The following is a 14597-nucleotide window of genomic DNA, read 5'->3' on the forward strand; positions in this document are numbered from 1 at the left end:
AAGTAAGCAAGTAACCAAGATTGAGTTCTGCCTTAATTTTGCTTGAATTAGCCTACATCATTCTCCTATACACATCAGACGTTTTTTCTAGGTCACATGACAAGGTAGCGTGAAGGTTTGGCTACAGTCTCCTCCGGCACAAACGTAATGATAGTACAATTCAACATTCTGCACAACGCACACACGCCCGAGTCCTCTATCGCTGGGGAGCATGATCCTACTGGCACCACAGAACAAGGAAGCCACACGCGTCAAGCAGCTCTGTCACAGGAAGGTCCAGATACCGCACTCAATCTCCCAACTCATCAAGTTCCTTGCATTCCCAAGATTCTCTGCAGTGCAGTGAGCTAAGGCGTGTCAGTCATCTGTCACTTGTGCCTGCGTGTGAGTAGGTGTGTGTCTTGGGTATCATTCAGATTGTTTTTTATATAGAAAATGGTACTAATGCTTCTTGACAACACCATTAACCAATAATGACATTAATGTAGGCCTTATCCTTTATAAGCAACGTTCCATCTACTTGACATTTCTGCTCCTTTTGACTGGATTTTCTCCTTGTTGTGTGTACCAAGTCTGTTTGCAGCTGGCCGGTAGCAGACCGCACAAACGGCAAACAAACCCCATGAGTGGGAAATAAGAGTAAACACCCGCCATCTTGGCAGACTTTGCTGAAGAAGGTCATATGCAGAAGGCCTTCGTGGTTAGGATGCCTAAAATCTATTTTCTCCATGATACGGTTCTGTTGAACTGCAGTGGTTACACAGTGCTTCTGTCTATCTGCCTACCAAGCTGAGGTAAATTTCACATGGCCTGCTAGTCATTTCTTGATAAGTGTGCCTCTAGCAGACAAAGCCAACAGCATCAGAGATATTTTACAAGCCGCCTCTGTAATTTTAATTCGCATGTTTCAGTTTTCGTACACGCCCTGAAAAGACAGGTCGAGAAAGACATTTTAAGGCATTAAACAAGTATATTGAGTTTCATTTGTTTAAACTTCAAAGTGGCTTTCGAAATGTGACATGGTGAAAACACTACTAACAATTATTTTAATACGCACATGGAACCTGCATGTGCTCACGTGTGCTCAAGTATGTGTGTCTGTCTCTGTGTATGGTATGTACTGTATGCATACATTGATACCTCTGAATGTGTGTGTGCGCACGTAAGAGTGCATGAGTGTGTCTCTGCATGTGCGTACACTTGTGTTTGCAAGTGAACGTGTGAGTGTTTGCACATGTATGTGCATGTCTGTGTTTTTGAGTGGTGGTACATGTATATATGTGTTTTTGTGTGTGTTAGAATGTGTTTGTGTGTGTGAGTGTTAGCATGTGTGTGTGTTTTTGTAAAAGTGAATGAATGTGTGTGTTAGAACGTGTGCGAGTGTGGTAGCATGTGCACAAGTGTGTGTGTGCATATACGTGTGGGCCGTGGATCAGGGAAGTCACAGTGCAGGCTGTCAGACTGGCTCCCAGCTGCCTCCTGCCAGTGAGATCCTATCCGCCCTGCTCTCTATGTGGGTGTGTGAATGCGCGAGTGTGTGTGTGTTTCCGTGTCTGTGTATACATGCGTGGGCCGTGGAGCAGGGAAGTCACAGTGCAGGCTGTTAGACCGGCTCCCGCCTGCCAGTGAGATCCTATCCTCCCTGCTCTCTAGGCAGCATGACGTGGCTCTGAAGTTTACACTACAGTACTGGCACCGGCCAGCAGCACATTAACCTCCCTCAGACCAGCAGACTCCGGATCAGAGGATTGACTCTGCTCGAAAACATTCATCTGATTACCTGCCATGTTCAGCTCTTTCAGGCAATAAAATCATTCCTGACTGAAGACGCATGGCACCTTTCAAAGCAGTCCACCACACAGGTGCCATGTGCTTCTTCTATAGGCACGCCTTCCTTGGTGAACATCTCAGCGCTTTGCTACACAGAAGCCATGTTTCACCGCTTACAGGGTCAGGTGACGCCCAACAAGGTCTGGCACATTCTTAAGGATAGCATGACAACTGACGCTGTCCTTAAGAACTGCTGTGTTACATTACACTGTGTTCATGCAGCACACACATCACCACTACGGAGTCTAGTCTATGGAAATATGCTCCCAGCTCTCAAAAAAAAATTATAAGCTGGCGTAATGGAATTTGCTGCAGAAAATATTAACTATGTTTACGTAAAACAGTCTTTCCATCCAGTTTCCAAGCTTCTATCCAGTTTGGAGCGGTAATCGGAAACTGGTCTGGTCTTGCGACAAACGCCTCTCTTTCCCTCCCCCCATTCCCCCGCTCCTTGCTCCTTTCTTTTTCTCTGTCAGGCTGCTGAGGGAAGAGCTCCAGATTTTCCCTGTGGGCAGCTCTGGAAAAGCCTGTCTGGGTGGAGTCTGTCTGGGCCGAGCCTGGTTTTAACCCCATCCGCCTGCGCCAACTTCTGCACCGAACAGACCCGGTAGGGTCCACCGGAATAAAAGAACACACAGACATGCACGCGCGCGCACACACACACACACACACACACACACAAGCACATACACACCCACACGCATTCACACGCATGCACACACACCCACACGCATGCGCGTGCACACACACACACACACACACACACACACACACACACACAAGCACATACACACCCACACGCATTCACACGCATGCGCACAAACCCACGCGCACACACACCGCTTCAACAGGAACACGCGCCAGTTGCTACAACTCTACGTCTCCACCCAGGAAGTTTCTCCACAGCGCAGTGCTCCACACAGGGCCCTGGCTCAGGGTTTGGAGGGGGGAGGGGGGAGGGGGAGGGCCGCTGTGGGAACACGCCTGCCTTTCCCCCTGGGTTGTGAAAACGTCTGCGCAAATTGAGCTCTTATCTGGAATTACAGTATACAAGCCTTCAAATTCATGCGAGGCACACCCTCAGCCGTTCGCCATGATTAATGGGATCGCAGAATGCCGCCGTTTGAGTTTCGGAATGTGGGAAATACCAAGATGGCCGCCGATGCACGGGTGGAGGCAAAAAATCGCGAGGGGAAAAAAGGCGGAGTACTGGATTCCTTGCGGGAGGCAGAGCGCAGGTTCCAGATGAGGAGAACATCTGCGTAACCGTGAGTCACAGGAAGCTCCATGTCCAGACAGCGCAGAGGTCAGGCCAATAGGAAAAGCCTGCTGTCGCGCCCGTCTCCCGGAGGAGGAAACCTGCGGGCCCCTCTCCCCTTGGCACGCTCCTGGCCTTCCTGAGATCAAACCCGTCTCAGAAGAAGCCAGGGATCATCTGCTGCGCGGTGTCCTTCCCAGCATGCACCTGTGCCAAGCCAGATAAACTCTTCCACCGCCTTCTGAGAACACACTTCAGAGGGGCAGATGAAATATTAGCACGTTCCTGCCAAACTCTGCGCCGGGGCCGGTGCGGCTCGCGCCCGCTGTGAGCCTTCCCCGGTGCGGGTGACAAGCGGACATTCCTCCCCGCACGCACAGGTCCAAACAACCAGCCAGCGTGGACGCGCGGTACCTTTCTAATCCCTTCCCAGAAGCTTTGTTCTGGCTGCAGACCACAAGCAGCCATTTCCTGGCTCGCACAAAGAGCGTCCTGTGCCTGGCGCTGCGGTCGCGCTACTTCCCGTGCGCGAACTGGGCGGGGACGGGCACCAGTGGGCAGGGTCCGAACCAACCGGGCTGGTGGCATCTGAAGCGCACGCACGCACGCGCGCCAGGGGACGCAGTGGGAGGGCATGAAGCAGGCGATGCCGCGTTTGTGAAATGGAATATTTAAACAGCAAAACTGCACCGCGTCAGTGGGAGGCTAATGAGCGCTCGGCGTATTCAGACACGGTGCAGTGCCGAGACAGAGTCACTCCGACTCTCTCCATCACCTGGAATTTCCACTCAGAAGCCTTTAGCCGACAGGGGCCGCTTTCCAGCAGACCGTAACCAAGGAAACCTGTCTTTATTTTGTCTAAACATCAATGCATCACACGGTCCAGGAAGACCAGTGACTAAAGTCTTGTTACGCGTTGAGGAATGCAGCCCAGATCCTTCGCCTCTGTGCTCTCAGTATGACAGAGCGGGGCTACGTGGGAAATGAGCGTGGGGCGACAGGGCCGCTTTGTACTGGGCCAATCGGGTGGAAGTAAGCAGAAGAGACGAGACTGAGCCGCCCTGAAATGATGCACGCAGACTCAAACGCCCGTCTGCTTTTCAGATGAAATCGTACGTCCGGCCCGCGCTGCTGCGGAAGAAGCCTGGAACGACGGAGAGGGAGGGAGGGGGGAGAGGGAGAGGAGAGGGAGAGGGAGAGGGAGAGGGAGAGGGAGAGGGAGAGAGACAGAGAGAGAGAGAGAGAGAGAGAGAGAGAGAGAGAGAGAGAGAGACAGCCCCTGTCTCAACCAAATACATGCTAAACTGCAGTACTGGAATCTGGTTCTGAATGACCTCTCCCACCAGGAGCATTCGACTCATTTAGCTCCTCGCCATGGCGACGTGGGTCACTGCGGCTAACGGGGACTCCGGCTGGGTTTTTCCAGTGAGCAGTATTAGCAGGACAGTCAGCCCCCTGTGGAGAGCGCATTGTGTAAAGCCTGCGGCTCCGCAGTGCTGCGGGGTGAGGTGGGGGGGACGGGGGGGACGGGGGGCTTGCACAGATACCTCATTCATTGGGCAGAGAGGTGCACAGAGGAGCCATTGACAGTGACAGCTCACAGGAGGCTGAGCAGAAGGTGCCATATTCGTGGCAGTAATCCCATTCTCCACACACAGGGGCCAGGTGAACACACTCACACACACACTGAGATGGTCCTAACAGATGGATGTCTGCATCCTCTTTGACAGTCCCAAAACACACATGTGCTCCTGCATGCATATTCCAGATGTGATCCAGGTGCTGCATTGCACTGGCCCCCTCTGCCTCTCCCTCAAAAGGAGGGACGGTTACTAGAGGAAAAACTCACAAGTATAGATGGAAACACACACACACACCCACGGACACACCACACACACCCCCACACGACACACCCACACCCCAGACCCACACCCACAAACACCACTCCCTGCTGAGCAAAAGCAGCAGGATCAGAGGAAAATAGCTTTTCTCAGCGAACCAGCGAGCCATAATGCGGACCTTTCCAACGAACAATCCGCCAGACCGGCCCTGCCCGTGTGACTCATGCCAGCTTCCTGTTCTCTGCCAGACAGTCGGCGCACAGCGGAACAGCGAAGGCAAGACGGAGGGACAAAGGCTTGCGGGTTCTCTGTTCAAACAGGACAGGCAGAGAGCCAAGGCTACGGGAGACCGGGCTGTTCAAAATGGCCGCCACAACCCCACCGCTCGCAGTCGGTCCCCTCGCAGCGCAGCAGGCCGTCTGAGGACGGTTTGCGGCGGTACCCCCCCCCCCCCCCACCCCCAGAACATGCCCAGAGTTCACTTGCTCACTGCACAAACCAGTGCCAGCTGTAGGAAACTGGTGGCTCAAAACAAGAACGCTGTCATCGGAACTGATCACGAAATGGGGGTGGCGCTGGTGGAAACAGTCACGGCAAATTAGTGTACAGTTAAAATGTGTCCCAAAACAAATGTTAAAACCTGAATCGCGAGGCGCAGGGATGGCTGTGACCCTAAATGCCTGAGTAGAGTGTTTATACCAGCAGCCGGCTCTGGCACAAACTGAGGCAAAGGAGACCAGCGCTCACAGTTCGCTGCTGACAGTGAGGGTTTCCTTCGTGTTGCCGAGCAACCCGTGCCACTCACAAGTGACAAACAGAAGTGGCAGCTCTCTGGTGAGTCACACACCTCTGCACCGAGCCCCAGCAATCCTCACGCGCAGCGATCTGACGCAGCCGCTCGGAGGGGAGGGCAGGCGCGGGTCACGCAGGGAACAAGCAGTCCCCGCGTCTCCAAAGGCGGGAGGGGCGTGTCCCAGAAACGCAGCGCATTCAGTCGTTTACGCGAAATCACCTTCAAGCACTCTCACACTGTCTCCTGTGTGCAGCGGGAAACTCAATCTGCCTGGGTGGGGCCGACAGGGGAGCTTTGAATAGGGCCCTTTCTGCGGCCGGCTTCTCTTCCAGCGGGGCTGGGGAGAGGACGCCGGAGGCAGAGGAGCAGCGAGCCGCTGTCGGCCCGGCCCTCTCCGCCCGGAGCCAGCGCCGCGCGGGAGGTTACGCAACGCTCCCCGCAGCCGCGCGAGCGAGCGAGCGGGGGCCAGCGCCACAGGAAATTACACCAAAACGACTTCTGCAATCAGCCCCGCCGCCTGACTTACAGCCTCTTCTGGGTGCGCAAAGGAGCGACGAGACGTTAGGTCTGCGAATAAAAACAGCCCGCTCGAGATTTACGGCGTTCATTATCAGCAGGCCAGCTGGTACGCTACAAAGCGGCTCTTGTTAATTTTTATTTCCCCCCCTGTTTCAGGCTCACGCTGGGCCTGGCTGTGAGAGCGCTGCTGTGGGGCGTCCTCCGCAGAGCGGGCCCTGTTGACAGCTGAGACATTCCGCAGATGCACACGAGCCGCAGAGAGAGGCCAAGCGGTTCACAGAGAGGAAGCCAACGGCACTGTGGGAACTCATTCATCACCTCTCACCCCGTCACAAACAGACAGGAGGGAGCTCACCCTTTCATCCCGACACTACTCTTACACAAGCAGCGAGTGCACTCACCCTGCCATGCGCTCATGGTCTGTAAACCACTTTGTCCCTTCACACACTCAAAGCCAGTAAACCGTCTCGTCGTATTGCACTCATAAGAGTAAACTCTTTTCCTCGCCATTATAAACAATCACTTTACTCACAGTCACACATTGGCCCAGTCTCAGCCAGCCGTTTTAATGCCATGTAAATATCCAGAAGGATGTCTTCAGAGGACTGATATTAGTTAACCCCTACACATGTGTACAGGATAAGAGTAACTCAATTTAGACATTAATTCATGTTGATTTGCTACTTTCAAACAACACAGTCCAGCCACACTGAACTTTCAGAGATATACTTTAAATGCAAAGAATACATAAGAAATTCTAATGTAAGACCTCATTAATCAATAAGCTAATCAATACTGGCCATGATAATTTGCTGTTACAGAAAAATTTTTGTTAAAATATAAAGGTTGCAAACTGAATCCTGTTAGTGGCAGTGCCTACAGGGAGATGCATGCAATGCCTTATAGGACAAAGTGTCAGGCAGGGAGGGGATTCCCGGTCACACAACAGTGACAAGGAAGAAAGATGGGCAGTCCTCTCGTGCACTGAACTGGAGGCTGAAAAAACCAGCAAAAGCACCTGTGCCCTCCTGAATCCATAACTCACAGGTGTGAATCAGTACCAAGAACTGGAGGGCAAAAACTGAAACAAGGGAAAGAAACGGGGACTAAACATTGTTTAAAAAGATTCAACAATAACCATTAACTCAGAGAGAGTTAACGTTTAGGCAATGTGTTTCTATTTAAGTTACAGTTTTGTCGCTATGTAAGTTTAGGATAGACACTAACGTACACTCAGCCAGCTCTCCGATGACACTGACAGCGACAGACTGGATCAGAGATTCTCTGCAGGGCTGACGTCTCTGTCAAAACACCTGAAGAATCTGGCACTGAGAACACTGGGCGTGACTGGCTTCCTGGTGTAAAAAGACCAGTTCCGTGTCAGTCCAGACATTTTTACACCACGGCACAGCGCTCGCCTGAATGCCAGAAATGGTACCGTTCGAATGGGATAGCATGGTAAATAAACACCACTCCGCTATGTCCTCAGCTATGCAGGAGTACAGCGCAAATAACATTCCAAAATGGCAGCCCTTTTCCGGAAGCGCTCAATGCAAACATTCATAGTACGCACATATTTCAGAACACCTCCTGGAATTACTATGAGCTGCCCCAAAGTCTCAGGCATCCTCAGCGCTCGACTCATTTTCAGATGGAAACATTTAACTGGGTGAAAACAGCCTAGTTTCGGCAGGTCTTCCAGCCGTCTGTAACTTGCAGAACAGTTCACAGTTGAGGGGCTCCTCCCCTCCTCCAACACTCAACCAACTGCACTAAAGCTGTCATTAGCCAGGCAGTTTGGTAAATGAGAGCTCATCTGCAATTACTCTCAAAACCTGCTGTTGTTGGGCTGGTGGGGTGGGGAGGGGGGGCGGGGGGACCACACGCATGCCCTGGGAGAAAAGAGGAGCAGGGAGGGACTGTGGCATGCTGCCGCTCACACCCCCGAGAGAAACGCACACCTGACAACTCATGTCACGCTGCCCATATGACCGGGGACACAGGACAGGGTAGGGCCACAGCTGGACATCAGCTCAGTACTCAAAACCCACAATGCAATGGGACCACTACCACCCTAAATAAAAGTGTTGGGGGGGGGGGGGCGGAGATTTGGTTTTGCTGGAATGCATTATGTCGTCACAAACACTGCTGAGAGCAGTCGCGTCTGACTTGTATGTCAGGAAGTTAGAGGGAAACAGAGTACGGCATCACATCAACGACTCAACGCTCAGGCCTGGCTCTACACGAGGGAAACCTTACAATACAAGCCCTGCTATTGTACATATCCAAAAATATAGTCCTGGGAACATGTTGAGCTTTATTCCCTGTGACAGCAAAGCAGAAAATAGAGAGACATGGCTGTGCATTTGAAAAAGTTATTCACATGACTAAACAGAAGCAAGTCATTTCGACACGTAACAGCAACAAATACAAGTCCAACAAGAAATGAAATTTAACTGAATGCTTCTCAAAAGCTCCTTTTTACCCAAATATAAAATTAACACCCAAGCATTTTGGGTCCCTCTCCCAGTTTTCCCCCATGAAAGGCTCTGGGCAGGGCCATCACAAGGTCAGGCATCAAAATCCACGACAGCAGAGACACTGGACCTGGGAAACATGAGCAGGAGGAATTATTCAAATATTCCCTTCTCTCCCGAATCAGATAACAAGGATCTGGCAGAAGGAGGAAATGGCAGAGAATGGAAATTGGCGGACGATAGCGGGTCTAACTTGTTTGCATTTGATAGCTGCCACCTGAACACTGCAGAGCAGGACAGAGAGCATCAGGCCTCCTGGACGGCCATTCACAGCCCTGCTGGAGCTTAGCCACGCTCACATACCGCACAGCCCGTGAGACGAACCAGTCAGATGTCAAAGCAGCAGCCCCTGTAGGAACTGCGAACACTGAGGCAAGGCTGTGCTTCACTAAGGGAGAGTCGTCAAGCACGGTGATGTCAGCACACCTGAGAAGCGCATTCCCATCATTCCATGGGCTGGGTGCTCCGCGCACACACACACACACACTCCAAGCATTCCACCACGCTGGCATTTCTCCCTGAAGGCAACACTTTCCACCTGGGTGAATCGTTCCACCTGAAACCTACCCTTGTGCAAACAAACAGCGTACATTTAAAACAGTAAAAGTGACTTCCAACAGTGAAAATACCAGGATGTAAACCACCCAATCAGCTATGTCCTTCACATGCTGCAGAGCTCAGTAACTGCTAAGGAAGCAGCATGTCCTGATATTAAATACATGGAACTGACCAGGATCATTTGAGTGGTTATGACGTGGCTTAATAAATAAAACCGTGTCTGTCCAGGGTTGATGAGGTAACTGGGTAATAGCGCTGTCTCAGGCCAGTGCTGATGAGCAGAGCTCAGCATAGCTTTTGGTAAGGAGAGAAAAATGACGGCATCTATGAAGTACTCACTATGGCACCACAATTCATCTTTATATTGCAGTACCTTTCCACACACGCACGCACGCACGGTACACAAAGTACAAGTATTACAGTACGTGAACACAAAGTGCATACACACAAGCGCTCCCCTCTTGCATGCACCCAAGCACAACAACAAACAAACGATCACACACGCCCGCACAGGCAAACACATACACACACATACGCACACACGTACACACGCACACACACACACAGGAACTAATCTCCATGGCAACATGAGGTTTCTACAGCAACGGGGTGAGATACTGAGATCAGCAGGGACTGACTCACTTCCTGTTGCACTCAATCGTTCCTTTTACACTGAGACCACAGAGGAACATGCAAGAGATGGGGTGACAGGGCCCTAACAAGGTATGGACATTTCAAAGAGTGCAATGAGAATGATTAGAAACACAGAGATGCTGAGGCCCGAATCAGTGTATCTGTGCACAGAAGCCAGCATCTCTAGGCAACAGGTCACAAAAACCAATGAAGCAACAATTCTGCAGATATTGCTTTGTCTAAAGAGAAGTAATGGGAAGAGAAACTCAAGTGGTGTACAGTTTTATTGCCACACACAGGAAAGCTCTTGACTTCAAAAGGGACCCTTGATACAAACAGCAGAAGAAAGATCACTTGAGTACAAAACAAAGAGGCAGAGCATATGATCACTCAAGCGGATGTCTTTAAAAGAGCAACTTCAATTACATCATAGCAAATATTAACACCAAATAAGGAGGAAAGAGCAGGAAATGTATAGGCAGGTCCTTGAAAAACACAAAAAAACGACAATCAAAAACAGTAGAGGCACCAGCTCCATTCCAGCAACGTAATAGGACAAAACAAGAGAGGCATCAGTAGTTTCTGAAACATGACTGACGTGTGCCTGGTGTTCACAACGTTACAATTTTTCTGTCCACTGAGCAAAGGCAGAAAGATACACAACTGCTAAGTCTCTAACATTGTAAACTCAACAACCCTCCGGACACTTGTGCTTATGGTCAGCCTGAGGTCCACACAAGACCAGTCGTACTGACCAGATCACTGGAAAGCTTCATCAACTTCTGCAACCCTGAAAATGACTGCTTGCATATCTCAGTTTTAAAAAATCCAAGTTCACTGAACAAAGGAAAGCAATCAAACAAAAAACTGTACACATGAGCTAACATAATGAAATCGGATGACCGAAGCGCACACAAAACGTGGAAAACATTCACAGCGCTTCGTATAAAGAACCGTTTTAAATGGTGATGCAATCACCTGAGGAACCGCAGGCTTTCCTTTTTCTGAATCCTGCGGCTGCACTGTTCTCAACTGCGATCTCAGTTTGAATAGGAGTCATGACTCATGGTAGTACAAAAATTTACTTAGTTTCATGGTCCTTAAGCCTGAAGACTGACGTGACGCGCTTTCGATGTCACTGGTTCTCTAACGGTACAAAATCTAAGAACATCTACTCACTGCACTCACCCAAGCAATTAACGAAAGAGAGGAAGCACGTGCTGAGTACCCTAGTAATGTCCAACGACACACATTCCCAGGGGTGTGTTTAGAATTTCTCTTTGGCTGGTTTTTCCAGGAAAACCAGAAACAATTTTAAACTCCAGTAAATGCACTGATGAAAACATACTCAATGTTTTCAAATTTACAAAAGAGATGTTCTCGTACACTGTAGTGAAATGGTGGTGTATCTAGATGGAAAGATTTAATACCGTAACTAATAAAGATCAGCCATCAGCAACTGATATAATTTCATTGATGAAGGCAGTACGCTAAACCATTTCAATCTTTGCCACCACTTCACTTTGAAACATTGAGCCCCCACTGACTGTTTCAAAGTAAACTGAGGCTAAAGATCTTTCATAAATGTGGCTTACTGGAGACTGAAGTCATTTTCCAGTTTCCTGGAACGTGGTTGCTGATCTTTATCTACACACCACTGTTTTAACCCATGGGACTGAAAAGAGTACAACTTATTTCAGGTCCAATTTGTCACAAAATGTAACCATCTGCTCGAAGAAGGGCTATCGGTGCCCTTAGAATCGATTATCTGCCTTACTGCTTGGCCTCCTCCAGGTGGCAAAGGTACTCGTACGCCATGTTCTGCTGCCGCCGCTCGTCCATCTCCTCTGCCGTGAGGCGCTCCACTCCATCCAGGACAGCTGCGGTGGACAACACAATATATGGGTCAAATTGTCCTCCATGAGACTGTGTTGCTTCCCTGTCATCAGTGATTGGTCCAGAGAAATTCCTGAGGCCGCCAAGGCCAATGAGATAGCAGGGTGTACAGTGGGCAAGAGAGAGGAATTCTCCCCCACATAATAACATGGGGGTACAATCAAAGTCTAGCCTGCTCACAAAACCACAACCGGGAGAGCAGAGGAATTATGTGCACAGGTACAGGTAAGTAATAGGCTAACTAGCAAACAGACAAAAAAATTCAAAGGCAAGATCTCGAAAAGCAATAAACAGGGGATTTGGGCCAGTGCCTGCTGATTACAACATGCAACACAGGGAGCACTGTGGCTTTGTCTGCTACTGAGCTCCACTGTTGCTGCTTAAATGTTTTCCATCCCAAATTCAAAGTTAACACACAAATTATTTCCACGGTCTATATACATCAAGTAAAACATGAGAGCTCTCAATTTAAGTTTCACAAGACTGTAGGCTTTTAACAGCTTGACACATTCTGTCTTTTCAGATTGCATAACTTGGCTGATGTCCTAGCCCTCTGGCTTTCTCTGTAGTCCTGTGCATGCTTCACACATTGGGATGATTTACAATGGTCTATTGAAACTTTTTTGTCCAGTTAATAATACTCTTCCCACACTGCTGCAATGCACTGTGGGATTCGTAGGATTAAACAGTGCACAGGCCAGGATAGCCAGTCGTAATTCAACAAGCCTCTGAAAAATACTTGGAAGGACACATACTGTGCATTTTTCTGTACTCTTGATATTACACTAAAATGAGCCAGAAAAAAAGAGCTTTAATATTCTAGTGTCGCTTTGAAAATGCTAGTGTCTGAACCTGATTAAATCTGGGCTTGTAGTGCATTTTTAACTTTGAATAACAAATTTAAACAAAAGTTACCTTTGCTACTTACATGACATGTTGGCTAATTAAACAAATCTCTGTATTCCTTTTACGTGCATCTCTCTTTGCATAAATAACTTAAAAATAAAGTGTACATTAAAATAGTGCTATGCAGCTGTCATTCTAAAAAAAATTTATTTCCCAGTTGTCCAACTTTCTAAAAGTCAAAAGCAGACCTTTTGGCAGGTATTGTGAGGAAGCAACGTTCAACAGACTGTTTTTCATTGGACCAGCATACAGGGAAGTAAAATTAGGCAACTTTTCCCCATGGAACCTGCATAACCTGGATGGCGAAGTTATGACCTCAGAACCACTAATAATGACAAGTCTGAGAAATTAGGCGTAGGGACGTGACGCAAAAAAACCCGTATTAGGAAGAAGGGAAATAGTTAACAAAACCGGAAATATCTTCCCGCCTGCACAGTAAAGTCGCCGAAAATAGATTTTTTTTCTGCTACAGGCGGCGAAGGTCGGAGAACGGAGGAGAGCGCGCGCATTACAAAGCACATTGCACTCAGTTTAGTGCGTCCGTGCTCGACAGTAAAACAGCAAAATGTTCTAGTAGCCTACGCCCTCACTCTTGGCCATCAAACCCACTGTATGACGGGACAGTAACTAAATAAAGACGAGATGATAACTAAAACTACAACTCTGAGCTAGTTGTTTATTATCGTAATTTATTCGACATTCATCAGACGGTCAAATATGTAGAAATGTCGAAGTCGTCCAAACAGGTGGGTGGTGCCGTTAGAAATACCAGCAGGCTACGATTATCCTTTATAAAAAATTTAAAGGTATAAAACGGCATTCTAAATACGAAATACAGGCCCTGGTAAGCCTAACTGCTCACATCATCACGCCGAAATGATCATTTATGCTGTGTTGTTTTGGAGCTTTGGCTACCTACCTAGCCTAGGTAGGCTGTTAGGTAAGGCAGACAGTCCCAGGCTATGTTTGAATGAGACTTTGCCAAAAGTCTTGATTGCGCAAATGAATTCACTTTCATACGTGTGCATGAGATAGCTACTCTCACTTTAGCCCGAAAATATCCGATAACTAATTCCACATTTACCGTAGGACGTAATAAAGCATATTTAGATCTTTGTTTGAAAAGAGCAGATCATGCCTATCATTTTCATTTCAAACTCAAAAAGGGTGTAGCCTAACTCTTTAATACTGTCACATCATAAATTTACTGGTCGGTAGGCTGCATACATTGGCGGTACCAGTCGGATCGTACAATAATCTAACAGATTAATAGCCTACATCGATGAACATCTGGGCACATGCTGCAAAGAAATATATTCAATCTCAGAAAATGTTCTTTTAAAACGCGGAAGTGTGGTTTGCCACGTTGTTTCACCGAAAATTAAAATTTACTTTTTAATTTTTATAAACCATAAAAAGTTACTGGTCTGTGAAAAGTTAGTCACACTGTTGCAGTCTCCTGGTCTCTAAAAATCACAATCTACAACTTCCACTTCCACTGTTGGTAGCTACAACTGCTAGCGGACAGCAAACTAGCATGCTAGCTGTGTGAGAAAGAAAACTTTTTATCTGATACTTACACCCATACCGCGGCCGGAACCCGTCAGCCTCGTCTGAAACTGACATTTTTCTGAAGATCTTGTTAGATCCCCACTATCAGACTAACTTGTAGAAATTGCAGCTAGAAGAGTAATGATTATTCTGAGTTTCGTGTTTAAAGTTGAAAAAACAACGATTTTGGAAGGCACCCCTGGCCCCCTTGTTGCTACACTTCAGCGTCCGGGTAAGATTTTTTTCTCCTCCAACCTTAGCCTACTGATGTCACT

At 48.5% G+C, this 14597-nt stretch overlaps 1 protein-coding gene across 1 annotated transcript in view; it reads right to left on the reverse strand.

Annotated features, from left to right (window-relative positions):
- The window catches only part of iqgap1 (IQ motif containing GTPase activating protein 1), a 38672-nt gene extending 24075 nt beyond the window's left edge, over positions 1 to 14597 (reverse strand). Inside the window, exons 1-2 of the mRNA XM_064336675.1 lie at positions 14352 to 14597; positions 11747 to 11849 (exon numbers count right to left, since the gene is read on the reverse strand). Coding sequence (XP_064192745.1) covers positions 11747 to 11849; positions 14352 to 14397 — 149 coding nt within the window. The 5' untranslated portion in view covers positions 14398 to 14597. The remainder of the gene's footprint in view (positions 1 to 11746; positions 11850 to 14351) is intronic.

Source organism: Anguilla rostrata, chromosome 5 (assembly GCF_018555375.3).
Source record: "Anguilla rostrata isolate EN2019 chromosome 5, ASM1855537v3, whole genome shotgun sequence".
In the NCBI taxonomy this organism is placed as follows: Eukaryota; Metazoa; Chordata; class Actinopteri; order Anguilliformes; family Anguillidae; genus Anguilla; species Anguilla rostrata.